The sequence below is a fragment of the Electrona antarctica genome, assembly GCF_951216825.1.
Source record: "Electrona antarctica genome assembly, chromosome: 2".
In the NCBI taxonomy this organism is placed as follows: domain Eukaryota; kingdom Metazoa; phylum Chordata; class Actinopteri; order Myctophiformes; family Myctophidae; genus Electrona; species Electrona antarctica.
The window spans coordinates 43,360,358-43,380,488 of record NC_136807.1 but is presented as its reverse complement, the minus strand read 5'-3'; the positions used below and the strand labels follow the sequence as shown (position 1 = coordinate 43,380,488).

General features: G+C 40.4%; 1 protein-coding gene across 1 annotated transcript; it reads right to left on the bottom strand.

The window, feature by feature from the left end:
* Positions 1-8,339: 8,339 nt before the first annotated feature.
* On the bottom strand, positions 8,340-19,915 carry LOC306933392 (nicotinamide/nicotinic acid mononucleotide adenylyltransferase 1-like). The gene is made up of 9 exons (XM_079515606.1): positions 19,784-19,915; positions 18,093-18,227; positions 17,740-17,923; positions 17,055-17,179; positions 15,601-15,997; positions 10,246-10,325; positions 9,779-9,957; positions 8,906-9,007; positions 8,340-8,542 (listed from the first exon to the last, which is right to left on the bottom strand). Exons 2-9 carry the CDS (start codon positions 18,205-18,207, stop codon positions 8,486-8,488), a joined length of 1,239 nt encoding a protein of 412 aa, XP_079371732.1. The 5' UTR covers positions 18,208-18,227; positions 19,784-19,915; the 3' UTR covers positions 8,340-8,485.
* Positions 19,916-20,131: the final 216 nt, after the last annotated feature.

The window sequence follows — 20,131 nt, the reverse complement described above, 5'->3', positions numbered from 1 at the left end:
CCCTAAATCTAGGCCTAAGACGTGACACCTCAAAGTGGGGTACATTGCATCCACTGGTGAATCCAAGGGCCTACCACTCCACTCTCTTGATATGTTCTTTCCCAACTCTTGGAGAGTATGTAGGCCTTTCCCTGGACCTTCTAGCGGCTAGAAGGTCCAGGGAAAGTCCTACATTGTAGGACTAGTAGCATGCCAAAGTTTGTGCTATTGCCATTGAGAATGCATTGGGCGTTTAAGTTAAATAACTCAGAAACTACAAATCATTTCAAAGTAAAACGTTCCAGCATGTGTCTCCACAGTAAGCTGAATTATAAAATGTGTGAATAGAGTTTCTAGGTGAAAGAATTTTTTGACGTGCCATAGAGCTGCCATTGAGCCCCATTATACATTTCTCAAATTTGAAAGCACTATATTTCTAAAACTATGAAACATTTCAAAGATTTCTTTTCAGGCAAACATGTCCACCGTAAGATGAACCTAAATAGGTTTGATTCTTCCCCGCATGAAACATCAGTGAACCCTCGCTATGAGTCTGGCAGATTACGGTCTGGAGAGGCTCAATTGTACGCCCATTTCCTACACCAGAGAACTGGTGTGGCCAATCGGGACACGGTATGAAATATGGGCGGGCTTTGGTACAGTGACGTTCAATGCTTGAGACCTTTGACTGACAGTAGCTCTGACCAATTGCGTCAAAGAGAAATTGCCCCCCGGGAAACAAGATCCATACACAGCATCTCCAGACTCAAATACCCCACGACAGTGTGATTTGAGTCTGGCTTATTAGCCAGGCTATCAGGGTCGAGCATTCACTGCTGGATAGCCAGGAGAACAGACTCTACCGTTGCCTAGAAGAAGCTGAGTTTGAGTTGACGGGGGAGATTTACTCCAGGACCTGGCTAAGATATGTATGCACTTCATTTAGCGGAGAATATCTCAACTGTTCTTGGCTAATATAACCGCTGCGAACAACTTAGGAACTGTGAAAAATTCTCTATCCGGGGCGAAATACCGAAAAATGACCACGCCCTTTTAAAAATAACCGCCACTTAAAACATGCCTCTATCTTCTAAACCGTTGGAGCTACAGATGTTCTGAGATGCTCAAAATGTTCAGAATACTCATGTTTGAATGCTCAATAGACCATATGCACACGGCGGTCATCTTTCCATAAGTTAATGGCAGGGTGGAAACTAGCCACAATTTGCCAATGACTGCCCATACATCTAAACAGACAAAGTCCTCTAATTGTATTTAATTATGTCAAACCCACCCAACATTGCAGCTGTACGAAAAGCTTTAATTATCTCTTTCTATCTGCAAAGTGTTTGTTTCATAAAAGTCCACGGTAGACATGTTATGAGCTACTTTATGTCAAGATATTCCTTGCAGGTGATTTTTTTTGAGTGGTGCAAACCACTCCAACAACCAGCTTTGTCTGTATGTTTGTGTACCTGTGTACGTACGTGTCCGTGCACAGGTGAGCATGGTTACCATGGTCACTGACATTACGTCAGACCACAGCTGATCAGGCTATATAAGACCTTGCACCACTCAGTTCACACGGGTGTGATTTTTTCTAAGTATTGGAGTTTGGAAGCGCTCGTTGATTAATCACTCAGCCCTGTGTACCACCTGTTTTGAATAATGCAGGAGGCAGCAGGATGCTGCATTACTGAAAGGGAGCACTTCCAACAATCACCTGCAAGGAATTTCTTGACATAAAGTAGCTCATAACATGTCTATGGTGGATTGTTATGAAACAAACACTTTGCAGATAGAAAGAGCATCATTCAAGCTTTTCGTACAGCTACAATTTTAGTGAGTTTGACATAATTTAATACAATTAGATAGGACTTTGTCTGTTTAGATGTATGGGCAGTCATTGGCAAATTGCGGCTAGTTTCCACCCTGCCATTAACTTGTGGAAAGATGACCGCCGTGTGCATATGGTCTATTGAGTATTCAAACATGAGTATTCTGAACATTTTGAGCATCTCAGGAAATCTGTCGCACAAACATTTTAGAAGATAGAGCCATAAAGTAGCTGTCTGGTCATTTCCGGGTATTTCCGGGGATAGAGATTTTTTCACAGTTCCTAAGTTGTTCGCAGTGGTCATATTAGCCAAGAACAGTTGAGATATTCTCCGCTAAATGAAGTGCATACATATCTTAGCCAGGTCCTGAAGTAATTGGAGTAGGCTATGGAGTTCCATACGCTGGCCATGCCGTTCAGTGTCCCTCCATGCAAGTGCCTTCCTCACTCTAATGGTAAGGTAATGTTAATTAGAGTCATGAGTGGACATTACTTTTCAAGGGGTTTGTTTAGCTTGCCGCACGCTGGTATACAACTGCGTCATTTCCTGGTACTTTAATGTATTTATTTAAAAAAAAGAAATTAGGTATTGAAAAGGTTTTAAGTCCCTAAACTAATAGCACAATAGAGCCCCATTTTGAAATCACAGATAAGCAGTTAAAGTGATGATGGATGTTTGCTCCAATGGTTGTCGTTTTGTGTCATCCCTTCTCCTATAAAGGAGGCCACCACTGTCGCAGCATGAGCTTGTAGAGCTTGTAGATCTGCTATTTTCAGAGCACAACACCCGAGCAGCACAACCAAACATAAAATTAGTTTGTATTTGTTGACAAAATTGTCAATATATTTAGTCAAATTTTAGTCATAATAGCTTAGTTCTTATTTAGTTTTAGTGAAAAAAGGTAGTTGACTAAAAACATTTCGTCGTAGTTTTAGTCAAACAGAATCAACACTGGTCCAAGCTTCTCCCTTGCCCAATGCAAAGAGGAGTGTGTGAGCCATGTCTCACCAACCAATGCATGCAGCTGGCATGAACGCTATGCGAGTCAATGACATCAGTAATGGGTTCCAGCCCACCAGTGGCTACTTAACACCAGCTATCACTTTACACATTCAAACAGCTGGGCCTAATGTAACTCAACCCTTGGCAGCAGCAAGATGATATAGGAGTCAAGCTGGATTCTAAGAAATGCTAAGCTCCGTTGTACAGACAGAGGTTCTGGTCAGGCCTCTGGTCAGCTCTTGACCCTGCGTGGGTGTCCCTGCCCCTCAGGCTATGCCACTCTACATGTATGGTGCCAGTGTTTGTAACGCCAACCTTCAGATGGTGCAGGCGTATAGCCTATGAAACTAAAGGCCTATTCATACATACTCCAGTTTTAGGTGATAAGGTGACCACTGAAAACAGACTACAACATGACGTCACACAGCAGTGATAAGCGACTCACCGCTCACATCTGTTTTTAATATAGCCACCGTTTCGGTGGTCACCTTATCACCTAAAAGTGGAGTATGAATAGGCCTTCACACACAGCCACCGTCCTAAAGTCGGCTCTTCGGTGCTACTGAAAATTTCTGACGAGCCGAAATCATTTCGCCACTACAGTGCCGAAACAGCGGTAAAATAGGAGTATGAATCGGCCCTTATTCAGACCATGCATGCCAACCTGCCTGAAATCTAGTCAAATCAAACCTCTCACCTCTGAGCTGCACATGTTGGAGTCTCCTAGGGGTGGCACGATTCACTTACTTCCCGATTTTGACACGATCTCGATACCTATAGGGTGCCGTTTTGATTCATATTGCGATTCTTAATTATATTGCGGTTCTGCGATTCAGCGATTGTTGCAATTCAATATCATGATTTTTTTTTTTGCAATAGTTTCCCCCAAGTTATTTTTTTATACTAGAACATTTGAAAACAATTAAACAATATAAACCATGAAAAGTTGAATCATGCACAATGCATCTGATTTGTTCTTATAAAATGATCTATAATTCAGTTAATAATCAGTAACCAATTATTTAGAAATATCGAATACGTCATCACTAAGTAATTTACTGAAATGTTGCCAGGTACAAACAGTACATGCTCTCTTACAAGAGATAGTTCTGAAATGTTGCCAGGTACGAACAGTACATGCCCTCTTACAAGAGATAGTTCTGAAATGTTGCCAGGTACAAACAGTACATACAGACCACAATAAAGATCTATCTATATGGATTTGACTGAAATACATATCACTTCTGTTTTTACTTCTGTGTTTTTAAGAGCTGTATGTGACAAATAAAGGTTGAATTTAATGACGAAGCAAGATCTATTTGTTTGTAATTTATTTTAGAACATAGATGCCATTTCTCTCAAAGATGATTGGACATTGATTTAAAACCTATCCCAAAACAGATCTACTGCTCAAAGACATTTACATCAGTAATACGTTGTTAATGCACACTTTATAGCTCATGCACAAGCCATTTATTTTTATTTTCCATCAACAGTATATGAACACCACAGCACAAACAGACCAGCTGTGTTTATCAATAAATAAAGGTTTCCTCAACTTAGTAGGGCAGGGGTAGGGCAGGGGTTCTCAACGTTTTTGGCCGGGGACCCCTGGAAATGCTTTGGCAATGTCTCGGGACCCCCGCCCCGCCCCCTCCCCAATATAAATTGACTGCTACAATAACCTTAACCCATTTTGGGCGGGAACCCCTTTTGGTGTTTTAAGCATTATGTTATAATTTAGCTATTGAAAAATAGCAGATCTACAAGCTCATAGCGCGCCACCGAGTGGCGCGCTACGAGCTTGTAGGTCTGCTATTTTTGAAAGATCGTGAAAATAAAATTTAAAAAAAAATCTTTTTTTTTTTTTTTATAATTTGGGGACCCCCTAAAATTATTTGGCGACCCCCCGAGGGGTCGCGACCCACGGGTTGAGAACCCCTGGGGTAGGGTATAGGCAACATTTGGCACCGGTGCCAACATTGGCACAAAGGAGGGTGATCACTGGCACACTACTGGCATATGTGTGAGAGAGAGATGACTTCTGGTTTAAAATAAAATATTTAAAAAAATGTAGTCAAATAAATGAAGTCCCTCACACATGTGTATGTAAATGACATCCTGCACATATAATTCTACATTCATTAAACCTCTGAACTGAACTCTGACTGCATGGGGTTGGAGTCTGGGAGATATAGGTAGATTATTGCTCTTGAGTCTAATGATCATTATAACAATGTGAAAGAACTGTTTAAAAAGACAGGGAAAGGGGAAATATTCATGGACAATCAAAATCTGTTGGATTTATTCATGTGGCGTAATTCAATTTATGCTACACTGACGTATCTAGAAAATACAAACATGCCACTTCATTTCGAAAAGGTTGCAGACCCCTGTAGTACGGGACACTGGTGTAAATTGTAACACAGCGTTACAATTGCCCACAGGCTACCCTGCAGGCTCAAAACAATAAATCTAACATTATGACAGAGATATCAAATGTTAGACAACAGAATGATCATCAAACCTAAACAGATCTAGACATTAAAGTTAAGACAGTATGAGAAACTGGAGATGAAAATGATTTACTTTAATGCCTCAAATAGGAGTCTTGGCAACAAAAAATAAAATAAAAATAAGAAATAAAATAAAAATAAACTAGGAAAAACATCACGAAAAGTAAGATACATCAGTTTGGCTTTTGGCAGACAGAAAGTGGTCAAAGTGGTGCAATTTGAGATGTTACAATATCTCTAGTCTCCCCTGTTAGAGGCATATAAACATGTTGAATATGTGCAACATCAATTAGTGATAGGTACTACTACATAACATTGTACTATCCGTTTAAATCATTAAATGTTTTTGATGAATTGAGTACAAAGGAAAGGACCCCAATGGAAACAAGCCATAGTGCTTTCTTCGGTGTTTAATCCTATTAGCAGACCTTGTATTGAACTGTAGTTTCCTGTGCTTATCTTTGCAAATACCGGTAATCAATAAATAGTTGGTGTCTGTGACTATCTGGTCAAGTTAAAGGGATATTTCACTTTTTAAAAAACGTACACGAACACCCCTGGCAGTTTTTAAGTTGCTTCAGTCAGTATTTAGATATGTGATATTCATTTTAGCTGCCCCACCCCCTTCCTATACAAACCCATTATAACTTAAAACTCCATTTTAACCATGATAGATTCATCGAAAACACCCAACCTATTTTCTGTTGACTGATAATGTCCTTATAATATGTGAGGGGGCTGTCATTTACTGGATTGTCATTTACTGTTTTCATTTATTTTGAATAACTATTTTTAATTTTGTGAGGAGCTGGGCAACTGAAGCTGCAGGGCAGCAGGAGGTTATTTACCAAAATAGTAGTTAAAATGAATATCAAATATCTAATTACTGAATCAAGCAACTTAAGAACTGCCAGGGGTGTTCACATACGCCTGAGTAGACGTTAAAATTACCAAAAGTTTTTTTGAAAGTGAAATATCCCTTTAAGCCAATAATGCTACCTAGTGGTCTAAATCCTCATAGCATCAAGTGCCCCCCTCAATGCTTCCTAGACCTAGAACTCTAGAACTTAGAACCTAGTTCTCAAGGTGGAGTCTGGGGACCGGCAGCTCCAGGTGTCCTTGAGGGAGTTCCAGGGGGTCCCCAGCTAAATGATTGATAGTTAGTCACTGTATATGTTTATTTTCCCTTTTTACCTCCTTTATGATGAATTCCTGTTCTGTTCTTTGACTATATAGAAGTGTCTATTTGTACGTCTCTAAATGTTTTGATGAATTGAACAAGGTGGACCCTCTTGTAAACAAGTGTAATGCTTAATTGGGTTGTCCACTCACAGTTAACAGTCTTTGTATTGAGTTTGTGCTTGAAATGTACTGTAATTCTGCAAACTGTTAATACATATTTCAATCAATCAATCAATCAAGGATTAAGGAACCAAATGGCCCCATATGAGTCTGTAACTCAGATTGTACAAATGGAACCAAATTGACCAATTTGTACACTCTTAGAGTTAAATTAACATTCATTTTACAATATAAATTGGGGTCCTCGAGATAAATATGGGCCCCATTTAATGGGGACCCGTAGGCTAATGCATGTCAAACTGGGGGTCCTTGAAATTGAAATGTTTGAGAATCACTGCTAGAGCCGTACAAATCTTCTCTTATGGGGGTCTCTGGCATATCTTTTTAAATGGGGGTCCACAGGCTAATATGTGTCAATTTGGGGGTCCTTGACTTGAAAATGTTTGAGAACCACAGGCCTAGAAAATGGGGCTTCCAGACTGCCTCAATGAGCCCACAACCAGTCCATAGCATAAGCCTACCCTGCATGACAAAACAATGACACATACTTTTTGATTAGTCAAGTCAAGTCAATTTTATTTATATAGCACATTTAAAAACAACAGCAGTTGACCCAAAGTGCTTTCCAGAATAGGTAGACCGTAGTCTATCACAGTGCAATAACAAAACATGTAATACAAGCAAACTAAATAATCAAGAAAACTAAAACAATGAACAACAATAAACACTAAAATTCACACTGTATTAAAAGCCAGACTGAAAAGGTGTGTTTTCAGGTTAGATTTAAAAATCTCCAGGGTGGGGCTAACCTTGATGTGGATTGGGAGATTATTCCAAAGTGTGGGACCGGCTACAGAGAAAGCCCGATCACCTTTGGTTTTCAGGTTTGAAGGGGGGACTGCAATGAGTTTGAGAGTGGAGGATCTGAGTGTCCTGGTGGTAGGGGGAGCTGTTATTAGATCAGAAATGTAGGAAGGGGCAAGGCCGTTTAGGGATTTAAATACAAAGAGGAGTGATTTGAATTGAATGCGGAATTTAACAGGTAGCCAGTGTAGTTTTGCCAATGCAGGGGTGATATGATCTCGTTTTTTCGTTCCAGTTATCAGTCTGGCAGCAGCATTTTGGACCCTCTGTAGGCGGGAGATGGCGGAGTGGGGCAGACCCAAATATAGAGAGTTGCAGTAGTCTAACCGGGAGGTGATAAATGCATGAGTTAGAATGGGTTTTAGTTTGGCTATGGTTCTGAGCTGGTAAAAACTGCCTTTTACGACATTACTGATTTGTTTGTTAAAATGTTGTGCTGTGTCAAAAAAGACTCCCAGGTTTTTAACGGAGCTTTTGGAGTTTGACTGCAGGGGGCCGAGTGAGTGGGATAGACGGGCGGTTGAGGTTTTGGAGTTTGACTGCAGGGGGCCGAGTGAGTGGGATAGACGGGCGGCTGAGGTATTTGGGCCAAAGATGATTACCTCTGTTTTATTTTTATTTAACTGTAGGAAATTTAGTGCCATCCAGCTTTTGATGTCTTCCAAACAGGTAAGAAGGTTGGTTATGGAGCTGCTACTGTTGTGTGTGGCTGGTATATAGAATTGTGTGCCGTCGGCATAACAGTGATAGGTGATGTTATGTTTTTGGAGAATGGCGCCAAGGGGGAGCATGTACAGGGAGAAAAGCAAAGGCCCTAAAATTGACACTACACAAAGTGCAGTCAAGTCACCTTGCAAGGAAAATACTAGACCTCTCAGTGTTCTTTAAGCTCATCTTCTCACTGACATTGAGTGAGCACAATGTGTTAATTTCCTCTAGAGAACAATTTCTCTTATCCAGAGATTAGACTTCCATTGATCTTCATTAGTTCACATTCTTCTTGAAAACCTGCTTGCAAACTTGGCCTTCGCAATACAGCTCCTAAAAAGAGGAAATCACTGATATTATATTCAACCAAACATAGTTTTTCCAAAATGTCTTTCTGGCTGTTGGTAGAGATCATAATAACCTAAATGTTATTTCAATTCAATGGAGCTTTATTGGCATGAGAAAACATATGTTTACATTACCAAAGCAAGTGTCAAAATATAATAAAACTGTTGAAAATGGGGAAAGTATATACAGTTGGAGGGTGTACAGCATTTTGTAAACAGAGCCACATTGCGTTTTAACAAATAGCAGCACTTTTTTGCAGTCACTGCATTTCTTTCTCAAGACTATTAAAATAGTATACAAAAAAACAGATTTAAGATGTGTTTAAGATGTAAATGTCAATGGTCTTACCAGATGAAGCTTATCCTCCTCAAGCCAGTGAGCCCAGCCTCGTTGCTTCTTCTCACCAATCTGATGACACACCAGTTTATTTCCCTCCCGTGTGACCATTGACTGCACCAAAAAGAGACCAAGGGGAGAGAGATCAACACTGACTACTATATACTACACTAGTTCAGCTACGTTTATGCAATGTCCATTCATTCATCAACATCATGTACTTTATCCTACACACAGTACATGCTACCTTTCATTTTCATGTCAATCCCACAACAATCCTTAGCCATCCTCTGATCTTTATACTGTAGGCTACCATTAATGTGATCAGTGTTATAGTCAGTGTTGTTTTTGGCAGCAAATTTTGATTTTAGTTTTAGTCACAGTCTCTTGAATTGTTTTCATTTAGTTTTAGTCACATTTTAGTCACCCGGAATGTTTTAGTGTTAGTCTAGTTTTAGTCGACTAAATATCATAAGATTTTAGTTTCCATGTAGTTTTCGTCAGTGAAAACAGGTAGTCGACTAACATTTTTCGTCTTAGTTTTAGTCGACGAAAACAACACTGGTTCTAGTGACTGTAGACTGTAGGGTGGAAGAGGGGAGAGATTCATGCTTCTCCTTTTGATATCGGGTCATTCCTTTTTATTGCTGGTGAGAATGTTTTATCCCTTTACTTTGTGTCTGATATGCTTGATAATGTCACAATTTAACTTTTATTTTATTTTAAAATATACCGTAGCTTAAATAGCAGATCTACAAGCTCACAACTACAGCAACTATTTTCACTATGATGTTGTACAATGAAGTACATAGGGCTTAAGTAGTTAAGGGAGTGTAACCGTATATTACAAATTGAACCCTGAATATAATCTTTACACTCTCCTACCTTGACGTGTCTGTTGTCAAGACCCTGGGTAAACTCCTCAAAATCCTGGTCCTCTTTGAAGGAGAAGCCATATGTCCGGAAAGTGCTAATGGTTTTGATGTTGAACAGCTCGCCCTGCTGCTCAATCACCTTCCTGAGGTTCAATCTTACAGCAATTTTTCGCACATAAAGGCTGATACCTGGGAAAGGCAGAAAGATGTTTCCCAGAACTGGATGTTAAATCCTGCCAAGCTGATTCACAGGCAGAAGTTAGCGCATACAACAACTGTCCCTCACTTCACTCTCTGCCTGCTCTCTCAAACAAATCACATCATGTAGCACTAATGAGAAAACCCCAGAGTCAGCATAGTCCAACACATGCAAACATGTGTAAACAATATACAAAATCACCTTTGAATGTCGCATCAAAACTCACACCCTGAATAAATAAAAAATGAACATATTGAATCAAAACAGCTGTAACGTACCTAGTGCTACCATGTAGCCCTCCAAGTTGATATTGCTGATCATGTCCCATGTGCCACAGAGGCTAGCAGGCATTTTTAGACTATAAACTCAAACTGCAGTGTGTAGATGAGAAGAATATGCTGTGTAGCGGTGAAGGTGAGTGAGGACCAAAGGGTCAAGAACTGGTTTTAAAGGCACAGGTCTGGTGACAGGGAAAGGGGTGTGCCTTCTTTTCATTCGCTGTCACCTGAAGCCAAAATGTGTCTCTGTCCCATGCCAGGTGTCGGTTGGTTTCCGTGGGAAACCCACACAACCCAACCCAACCCACAACAGTTACAGTAATACTGGTCCCTCCTTCAAAACCGCTCTCAAAGGGCACCTACGGATGGCTGCAATTCGAAACTGGCCCCTGTAAAATCTGAAAGAAACATATACAGTGAGGGGAAAAGGGGGGGGGGGGCCTTTTCCCCTCACTGTATATGTTTCTTTCCCCTTTTTACCTCCATTATGATGAATTCCTGTTCTGTTCTTTGTCTATATAGAAGTGTTTATTTGTACGTACTCTAAATGTTTGGATGAATTGAACACGGTGGACCCTGTTGTAAACAAGTGTAATGCTTAATTGGGTCGTCCACTCACAGTTAACAGCCTTTGCATTGAGTTTGTGCTTGAAATGTACTGTAATTCTGCAAACTGTTAATAAGATTTTCAATCAAAACAGTAATACTGGTCCCTGTGGGCAGCTCATCTAGCAATAAACACTTTTATTTGTTACACAATGCATAAATAATATGTTTAATAATAATATGTTTCTAATAGTCAATAATATCATGTGTCCTGTTCTTTCAGAAATAATGTTAATGAATAATACTGCTCAAATGCGACACTATAGTGTTATGTACCGTACATACAACAGTGGAATGGATGTGGAAAAACTTGTCTGGGCAGTTTTATACCATGGAAGATGCACCTGTCATGCTTAAGTAGGACATTTGGGTTTTCAATTAAATTAAATTTCATTATAGTGCCAAAACACAACAAGTTGTCTCAAGACACTTCAAATATAGAACAGAGACCTGTCATTGTCCCACATTTTAACATGCTACTATCAGACTCAATTTATCTTAACAGGTTGTTATGGGGCCTGAGGCTGTGACCTAAGCACTACACGGCACGGGATTATTATTTCATGTCAAAACTAAAGTAATGTGACACTGCATGTTTATTAACTAAAGTTTTCCACATGTCCAAAGTCATTCCAAAAAAGACATAGGCCTAACCTATTTTTTAATCATAACTATCCTTGATATGTCACTGTCAGCCGGTCCATGATAATAGAAAGGTTGGGAACTCCTGACCTAACGCATACTGAACTGGAGCTCCTTGATATTAAAACGTTTGAGAATCACTGGTCTAAGGAATGATACCTTAGACCAGTCACACAGTCACCACAGAGTTAATTTATCCATCTGAAACTCGGAGTGCACAAATGTACACTCTCAGAGTTAAATGAACACTCTGCAGGCCTGCACAGTCAGGACCCTATGGCTCAGAACGGAGCAGCCAGAGACCCATGCTGCAATAGTACTTCATTTTGAGTACTCGCCGATACCAAGTACCGATACGAGGATGTTGTTTTTGTTGTGCAACCACTTATCCGCCCCCCCCCCCCTTCTCCAATTGAATTTCATTGTTATGCCTTGTACTTGTAATGGTACTGTAATGTTCAATTACAGGCCTTGAAATTGACCTTTTTGTTAAAAAAAAGAGGCGTTATTGCCCATTTGGATAATTTGATAAATGTAATGTGTAGTGTATGAGGGTGTAGGCCTGTCACCAACAGCTACTGGTAGTGCCAGTCCCCTCATAGGGGAATGGATGGTAATGAGCAATGTTTTTGGTTCACCGTTTTAGTCGGGCCACAGCAATCAATTGACCCCGTTTTGGTATCGGGGTCAGAGTATCGGGACCTTTTCCGAAACCGAGTACAAGTACATGGGTAGGGTATCGTGCCCGATACCCTAGCACACAGCTAGTAGGGCACATGGAGAGTAAAGATGTGGAAAGGAGAGATCTTGTGGAGATCTTGGAGCGGAGACAGAGAGACTGAGCACCAGATAAACATAACACTCAAGTATACCCAGAAGAAGTGAGAAAACACAACAAAGAGACCAGAGGGATAGTGAGAAGGGGAAGAGAGGACATCAGTGGGACAGAGAGAAGGGGCTATGTAACCTGAACCTATGTCCCATTTCTTTCTTTTAACCATGCACCTTATTTACAGTATATTTGACCTGTGTGTGTGTGTGTGTGTATATGTATGTGTACGTACGCACGTGTATGTATGTGTACGTCCGTGTGCAGACAGCTGCAACACCTAAAGTGGCCAGTAGAGCACACACACACAGGAGGAGTACAGTACAGTACAGTACAGTACAGTACAGTACAGTACAGTACAGTACAGTACAGTACAGTACAGTACAGTACAGTACAGTACAGTACAGTACAGCACAGCACCACACACACTTCAGACGGGTCCGATTTATTTTACACCTGTACGTGTAAACCTGAGCTGTGACAATAAAGTTGAATCAAATGCATCTAAATGACATGCCCAACAATGCATACATGTTTTGTTTGTGATCAGAGATGACATTTAGAAGAATGGAAGAATTATTTTTACACTGATGCCAACTCTCTGGACATTTTTAAATCTAGGCTAAAAACCTATCTTTTCTCTCTGCACTCCTAGTTTTATTGAAACCATTGTTATGTTCACCGCACGCATGTCCGGCCTGTGATTTTAAAATACTGTACTGTAATTTTCTTTTTCTCTTTCTTCCTGATGATTTATAGCTATGCACATTTTAATATGTTTTCTTATTGCTATGTTTTTGTGTTTTTTATATGACTTTGATGTATTCTTGTTATAATATAATGTGAGACCCCTTGGGGTGATTTTGTACTATAAATAAAAAAATGAGACCAGTCTGAAGCGAGTGGTGCAACAGCACCCCCTATTGGTACTCTAAACATCGGGACATGGGTTAGGACATAGGGACATTGCTGTTCCTTGGAGTGGTTGCACCACTCAAAAATAAACTGAAAATAAACCCCCCCGATGCTCTTAGCTGAGTGTCCTGCTTGGGGTCCGGAGCGATGTAATTTGTTTTGTTTTACTGTTTACATGTACAATAATGTTGTGACATGTATCTGTGTTGGGAGCCCCTCGAAAACGAGATGGTTTCATCTCAAGGGGTCTTTTCCTAATAAAGAAACTTGAATCATCATTTACAATTTAGGCATTTAGCAGACGCTCTTAATCCAGAGCGATTTACATTAAGCAATAACAAAAGCATGGCATACATCACATATATAAAAAGTAGTTATCATGACTCATGCGTAAACTAAGAACGTAACAGTGGAGTATCTATGTAAACTATACATACTATACTATATAATATATTATACATGTGTACTATAAAGTGCTATGACTACATAAAGTGCAATTCTAGAGCCGTCTTCTACTTGGCTACCATCACTGCCTGCCTGGTACTAAAGTAAATAACTCACACAGCTTTGTATATCCTAGAGATCCCAGTTGCTAAATTATTCCCCCATCATATTCTCTACATCTCTGTATATTGGAGCTAAAGGTTTACCTTTGCTCTGTATTATATCCGATTTTTCGATTGTGGGTAGGAGAGGGTAATGAGGTTATCTGTGCATTTGAAGTGTATTTTTATGTAATAACAAAATAAAATGAAATGCAACAGCTCAAAGGGCTATCCTTTCAATAATTTCAGAGATTGGTTGGCCAACCAATCTTGATTCTTCTAACAAAGACTAGATGACGGTACATTTTATTGCACAGTATTGCACTACTATTTACTTATCACTTCTGAATCCAAATATGAATAAGAAAATGTTACGTTCCTAGATGTCCGAGCCCTGTCTCAGCTTCCGTTTGTTATTTTGGTTGGACCTCTTCTCCTGGTTTTGACCCCTGCCTGCCTCACCAATCTGTAAGCATTAATAGCTCCTGTTTGTTGAGTAAAGACTCAATCAGAGATGATGGCTAGTAAGGTGGACAAACGGGATGGATACCGGAGAAGTCGCCAGTTTACCAAGTCACCATGGCGAAAATTCTTCATCAATGTCTTTATCGTTATGCTAACATGCTGTCTTCATCAGTGTAGTGTCATTTCCAAAGTATTATTATTTTGTGCAATTAAATGGTCAGCTAGATGATGATAAAAAGGTAAGTATGTGAATACCAATGATAAAGGCCTACCATTTCAGGAATTGTTTACTAAGTGTTAACTCTAAACAACTATCCTCTCTCTCTCTCTCTCTCTCTCTCAATTCAATGCAATTTAAATGAAGGTGAAGTAAAACTAAAATGCACTAAATCGTGGTGAGTTGGTAAACTGGCGAGTTCTCCGAATACCAACTGGACAATAGCTAACAGTCACACAGAGCCTCCCAGGATGGAAATCAAAGAAAGTGGTTTAGGTACTTTTATTTTTCGGAAGCACACGACATGCTCTTCATTTGAAAATCTACTTCAAAGCAATGTGTAAACATATTCTGTGAATTGAATATGCCTGATATGGCCAACATAAATGGGTGTAAAAATTCATACAAACTTGTTTAAGACACACATGTGGCTATATTTCTATTTCTCCCCACACTTTACTTACTTTACTTTGTTTATTTGGACAGGACAGGACAATTATCATTCACACTTTTGTAAACCAACACAAGCGACTGAAAATGTAATTTTAGACTAAACTAGCCAGTGTCACTGTACTTTGCAGATTTGACTGATAGATCAAAACAAATTATAGGACTTTCTGTTGCTGCCCCCTCCCTCCTTGAAAACCTCACTCACACCTTCGGGACAGGTTTTCCCAGCTGAGGTCTAGACTATCCAACCTATGATGCTTAACATTTCATCGATTTTAATCTAGCCCTTTCTTTTTTTATTGCTTTTGTTTTTTCTTAATAAAGTTGGTTCCTTCTTTATCATTATGTAAAGCAACTTTAGAAAAGCGCTATGTAAATCTGAGCCATAATTATCATCATTATTACTACAACAACAACACACAAACTAATTTAAAGTATAATAATAATTTAAAGGCAAAGGCACACTATTAAAATGGGCATTCACCAAATATGCCCATTTAGTACATTATTCTAACAGTTTGTTTAAAACACCACACACATACGGTAACTAGAAATGCAGAACTTCACAGTGTGATTGGTTTAAAATCAATATTAAAGTCAACAAAGCCGCGTTCTATCTAAACCAAAGCTCCTGGACCGAAAAGACCATGGCATTCGCGGGGATGTCATCACTCAATGTGCTTTTTCAGCTTGAGGAGGCGCCCATGTTCCTCTGAAGAGGTTCCAAGACAACATCAGCGTTTTTCTGCTCGCTCTCTGCACTGTACAGGTTGTTCTCCTGAATATAGCGAACCACAAGGTCCGGCAGCAGGTACCTGACACTCTGCCTTCGTCGCAGTGCTCTGCGCACGTGAGTGGCGGAGATATCGTTCGTCACCCATTCCCGGACGACGTGGATGTTCTTGCGATGTTTCCACAACAGGTCTGATTGCTGGATGAACTTCTGAGCGTCGTTGCCGTGACGTGTGATGCAGACCATGCCATGGCCCCCAATCTCAGCAATGTCCTCCTGCTTCCACAGATTGGGAACCCCAAAGGACTCCAAGACATCGGCCCCACACAGCAGCATCAGACGAGGACTGTCTGAGGAGCGTGGAGAAAAAGGAGAGAGTTTTGAGCGAGGTTACTGTAATCCTGCAGTTATCCGACAGCAGGGCTATCCAACAAGCCACTGCAACTGGAAGGATTTCAACTGTTATGAAACATGGCAGATTTGGCACGGTATACACTTTTACTATCGTTGAGTGTGCTGTGCTCACTTAGAATATCCCAAATATTTACTAAAGAATCCACACAGAGCAGATTTCATTCATTATTCCGTGAAGCATGTTGTCAGACAAAGCTGGCTGGGAACCAGAGGGCCAACAAAATGTATGTCCACTTACTGTGTGACTGTGTACATATTTGAACGGTACGCTCTATATGAATGCCAAAACGTAACAAGAATGTACATAAAGTAGTATGTGTAATTGTGTATGTTAATTGTGTATGTTATGTTAAGTTATGAGCCTACAGGGATAAAAGAGAAAATAAATCTTGATGTATGTAAACTACGTACACCACACCTCCAATGTCTGGCAGTAGCTGAGTGTTAGTAAACCACGGTGTCCTCCCGTGAAGCTATAGTGAGAAAATGTACTAATCTTTTTTAAGACTAATTGAATGGAAGTGCCGGTAGTATCAGTATTTTCCTTTGACTATAACTAGCTAACAAGAAAGGATGAGACAAGCACTTTATAAGATGACTTGTGTGTGTCAATATTTGAAGTGAGTAGTCAAACTGCTCAAGGCAAGTGTTACTTACACATATGCGTCTATGTCACTGGTTATTACTGTGGGGTCCGGGGGGTCCCGAGCCAAGTTAAATTACCACTGAGGATTTTACAGTGTAGATTGGGGTCCCAGAGATAAAACAATGCAACTAATGAGGGTCCATGGCCTAATATGGATATCAAAAAGTGGGCGTTTTGAAATGAAAAAGGTTGAGAATCACTTCCCTATTTGCATCTAATATTTTGTCCAGTGTTTATCCTCAGCACATGGAGACTAATTCATAGCAAATCTGATGAACATGGAGGGCAGCACACAAATAAATTGAGTTCAGTACAAAAATGCAGCAAACAATAGCAATATGTCTTACCTCTCATTTTACGATGAGGTGGATCCTGAAGAGAATCCTCTTCCATACGTCGCTTCTTTGAACAGATGACAGTGTCCACCTCATCATTGTTCTGGCCGGCTTCTACCAGCTGTCCATAGTGATACCTAAGCGAGTACAGACATCAGTTGACTCAGGTGGGGAAGACAATTTACAAATAAATAATCCTATCTGTTCACTTTATGATTACTGTTTCATCATCATTACAGAAATAGTTAACTAAGGACTTTATGCTATACATATTATGCATGTCATGTGTATACGGAAATGAATAGAGCATGCCTTTTCATGTTCAGTTTCACTGGCACAGGGGCCAGCCTACAGTCGGCCTCAAGACTGCCTCGAAAAGGAGACCAATACCTACCTAAACTCCCAAGGTAAAATATAGCTTTGAAACGAAATAAACTAAGCAGCAGATTGAGGGAAAGGTGGCTAGCGGTAAGCACTGCAGTAAAACAGAGTACAGGCGAGTACAAGAATGCACTTTTTTTTTTTACAGAGACTGGGGGTGACAGTCTTTTGTATGTTCAGTCGATTGTTCTACAATCTGTAAAACTAATCGTTTAAGTTACAACCTGGCATTATCCTGGTATCAGTCTTGCCTAACAAGCACAGTCTTTTTGAGTCCACAGGGTTTAAGAGCTGACAACCTTCACCCATTACTCACCGTACTACTTTGGCTGTCTCCATCCACTCCAGCTGTAAGGCCTCCCATGGGTCTACTCTGATCCAGTCAGAGTCGTCTGTGGCCAGTCGGACCATCTCCACACGGTGGCAGGCTTCAATCAGGCCCTTCTTCTTATAACCATCACCCACTGGAGAAATGATGCCTCTCACCACCCTGTACTGGCCTAACATGATTACATGAAATGATGAAAGGGTTGACAAAAGTGGCATTAATTACTTTCCCCGATTAATCAAATAAGAAGCATGGGGTGTGTGGGGTGGTTGGAGGGATGTGTGTGTGTGTGTGTGTGTGTGTGTGTGTGTGTGTGTGTGTCTGTGTCCATTTGACTCCACCTGTGTCTTCCAGATAGTCTCTTGCCAGTTCAAACATCCTCAGGTGCATGTTGGTTATCGGGTTGAAGGAGCCACAGGCCAGCAAGACCACTTTGGTGCGGTCCCGGGACTCCATTCCTCATGTTGAGTCTAGGGCTGTCACAGTTATGAAATTTAATAATTGCGTTGTTGAAAAACAATTAAATTGTGTTTCATGTCAATGAACATTAGAATATTGTGAATTAAAACTACATTTCTGTTTGGCCTTTTAGACTGCATAAACATGTTTTGCACAGGACAAATGAAATAACATATTTTTCTAATGACTTTATACTTAATAGTGGAAATAGACAATCTACAAGCTCAATGTCGCAACATTTCCACTATTTTTGAAAATGTTTGATTATGTAATAAATAATCAGGCCTACCTGAATCTAATCTAATTTCTATACAACAGCTTGTGTTATATGAAGGATGTCATAGTCGATTCTAGTGTGTACTAACTGTTAATCTCTCAAGAATAGATTCTGTGCTGCGCTACCGAATCTGTCAACATGGCCATTCAGAATGTGTATACACTGTTGATAGTGGGAATGAAAACACCATAGAGTAATAAAAGGATAGAGGCCGAACCGGAGCGACAGCCGGAAATGACGCAAAAGACAGCTTCCTTTGGCCGCGCATGGAGGTTCAAGTGTGCCCAGGCTGACAGGCACACCACAGGAAGTGAAGGGCTGAGGGCGGGCCAAACAGGCCAACATCCTGTTATACACATTCTATTGAGGCCCTGCCTCCAGATATATGAATTTGCCTCTGGAGGCTAACCTGACTCCGCCAGATGGGGCAGCAGAGAGTACACTGGCTACAAAACGGCATGGCCAATCAGCAGCAGCTAGAGGCGGGATAGCTGCTGCTGATTGGCCAGGCCGTTTTGTGGCCGGGCATCGAGTCTGCCTGAGAGTTCCCAGATGGGAGCAGGAGGGGGGAACCCAGTGTACTCTCTGCTGCCCCATCTGGCGGAGTCAGGTTAGCCTCCAGAGGCAAATTCAAAGGAAACAAACAGGAGAGAGTGCTGTTTTTTCTTTTTTTTGCAGATGGGTTCCCAGATTGACTTTAACTGTTAATCAAAGTGACAATTAAAGCATGGCCCTTAAGGGATACATTTGAATACATTGTTAACTTCCAAACCAACTTCCACTTCCAAAAGTAATAATAATAGTAACCAAATGTATGTTTTAAAGGTGCTTTGCCCCACTGCCAGTTGGAATAGTACAACTTATATGCTCTCTTTGATTGGTTGAATTCTTAATCAGTAAAAATAAATGTAAACATCACGTGGTACTTGGTAGTCAGACATTAAGGCAAAAAAATATTACACAAATGAATCAACAAAGAACACAATAATACACCTCATCTGAATCTGTCCAGACTGCCCTTCACTGACAGCCAACAGATTCATTAAACAGATCTGGTTGTACGGAAAGCTTAGTTTCTGGCAAGACTTGATCGAAAGTAAATCAACAGCTATGTTAGCTCTCGTCCAGACTTTTGAGGTCTATGGATCAGAGCTGCAGCTGTTATGAGCAATCTTCTGTCAATAAACTAGAATTCGTATTGTTGCTTTGCGGCGGAGAAGTACAACAACCTTGTGCAAGTCTACGCTTGTCATAATTACTTTTTGGATAATAAAAATGGACAAAACAATAACTTACCTATTCAACAGAAGACATTTATTTTCGTGAAGAAATAACATCAGCAAATATTACCGAAACTCAAGAACACAACAGAATGAAACAATTTGCTTCCTCTTTCCGGGGTATCATCCTAGGAGAATTAAAGAGGAATGTACACGGGGGCGTGGCCCGGTCTCCTGCGGGAGGTTTGCGCATGCTCAGTGCAAACAGGAACTGCGATGGAGTGTTCCAGCAGAGGTGCTAGAAAGAAAGCTCATAATGTGATGTAAATAATGAGATCAAGAACAGTTGAGAATTAAACAGCAGTCACCCTTCCCTTTTCAAATGTTTTATATCATCCACAGCACTTGAATGAACAGTTTCCAT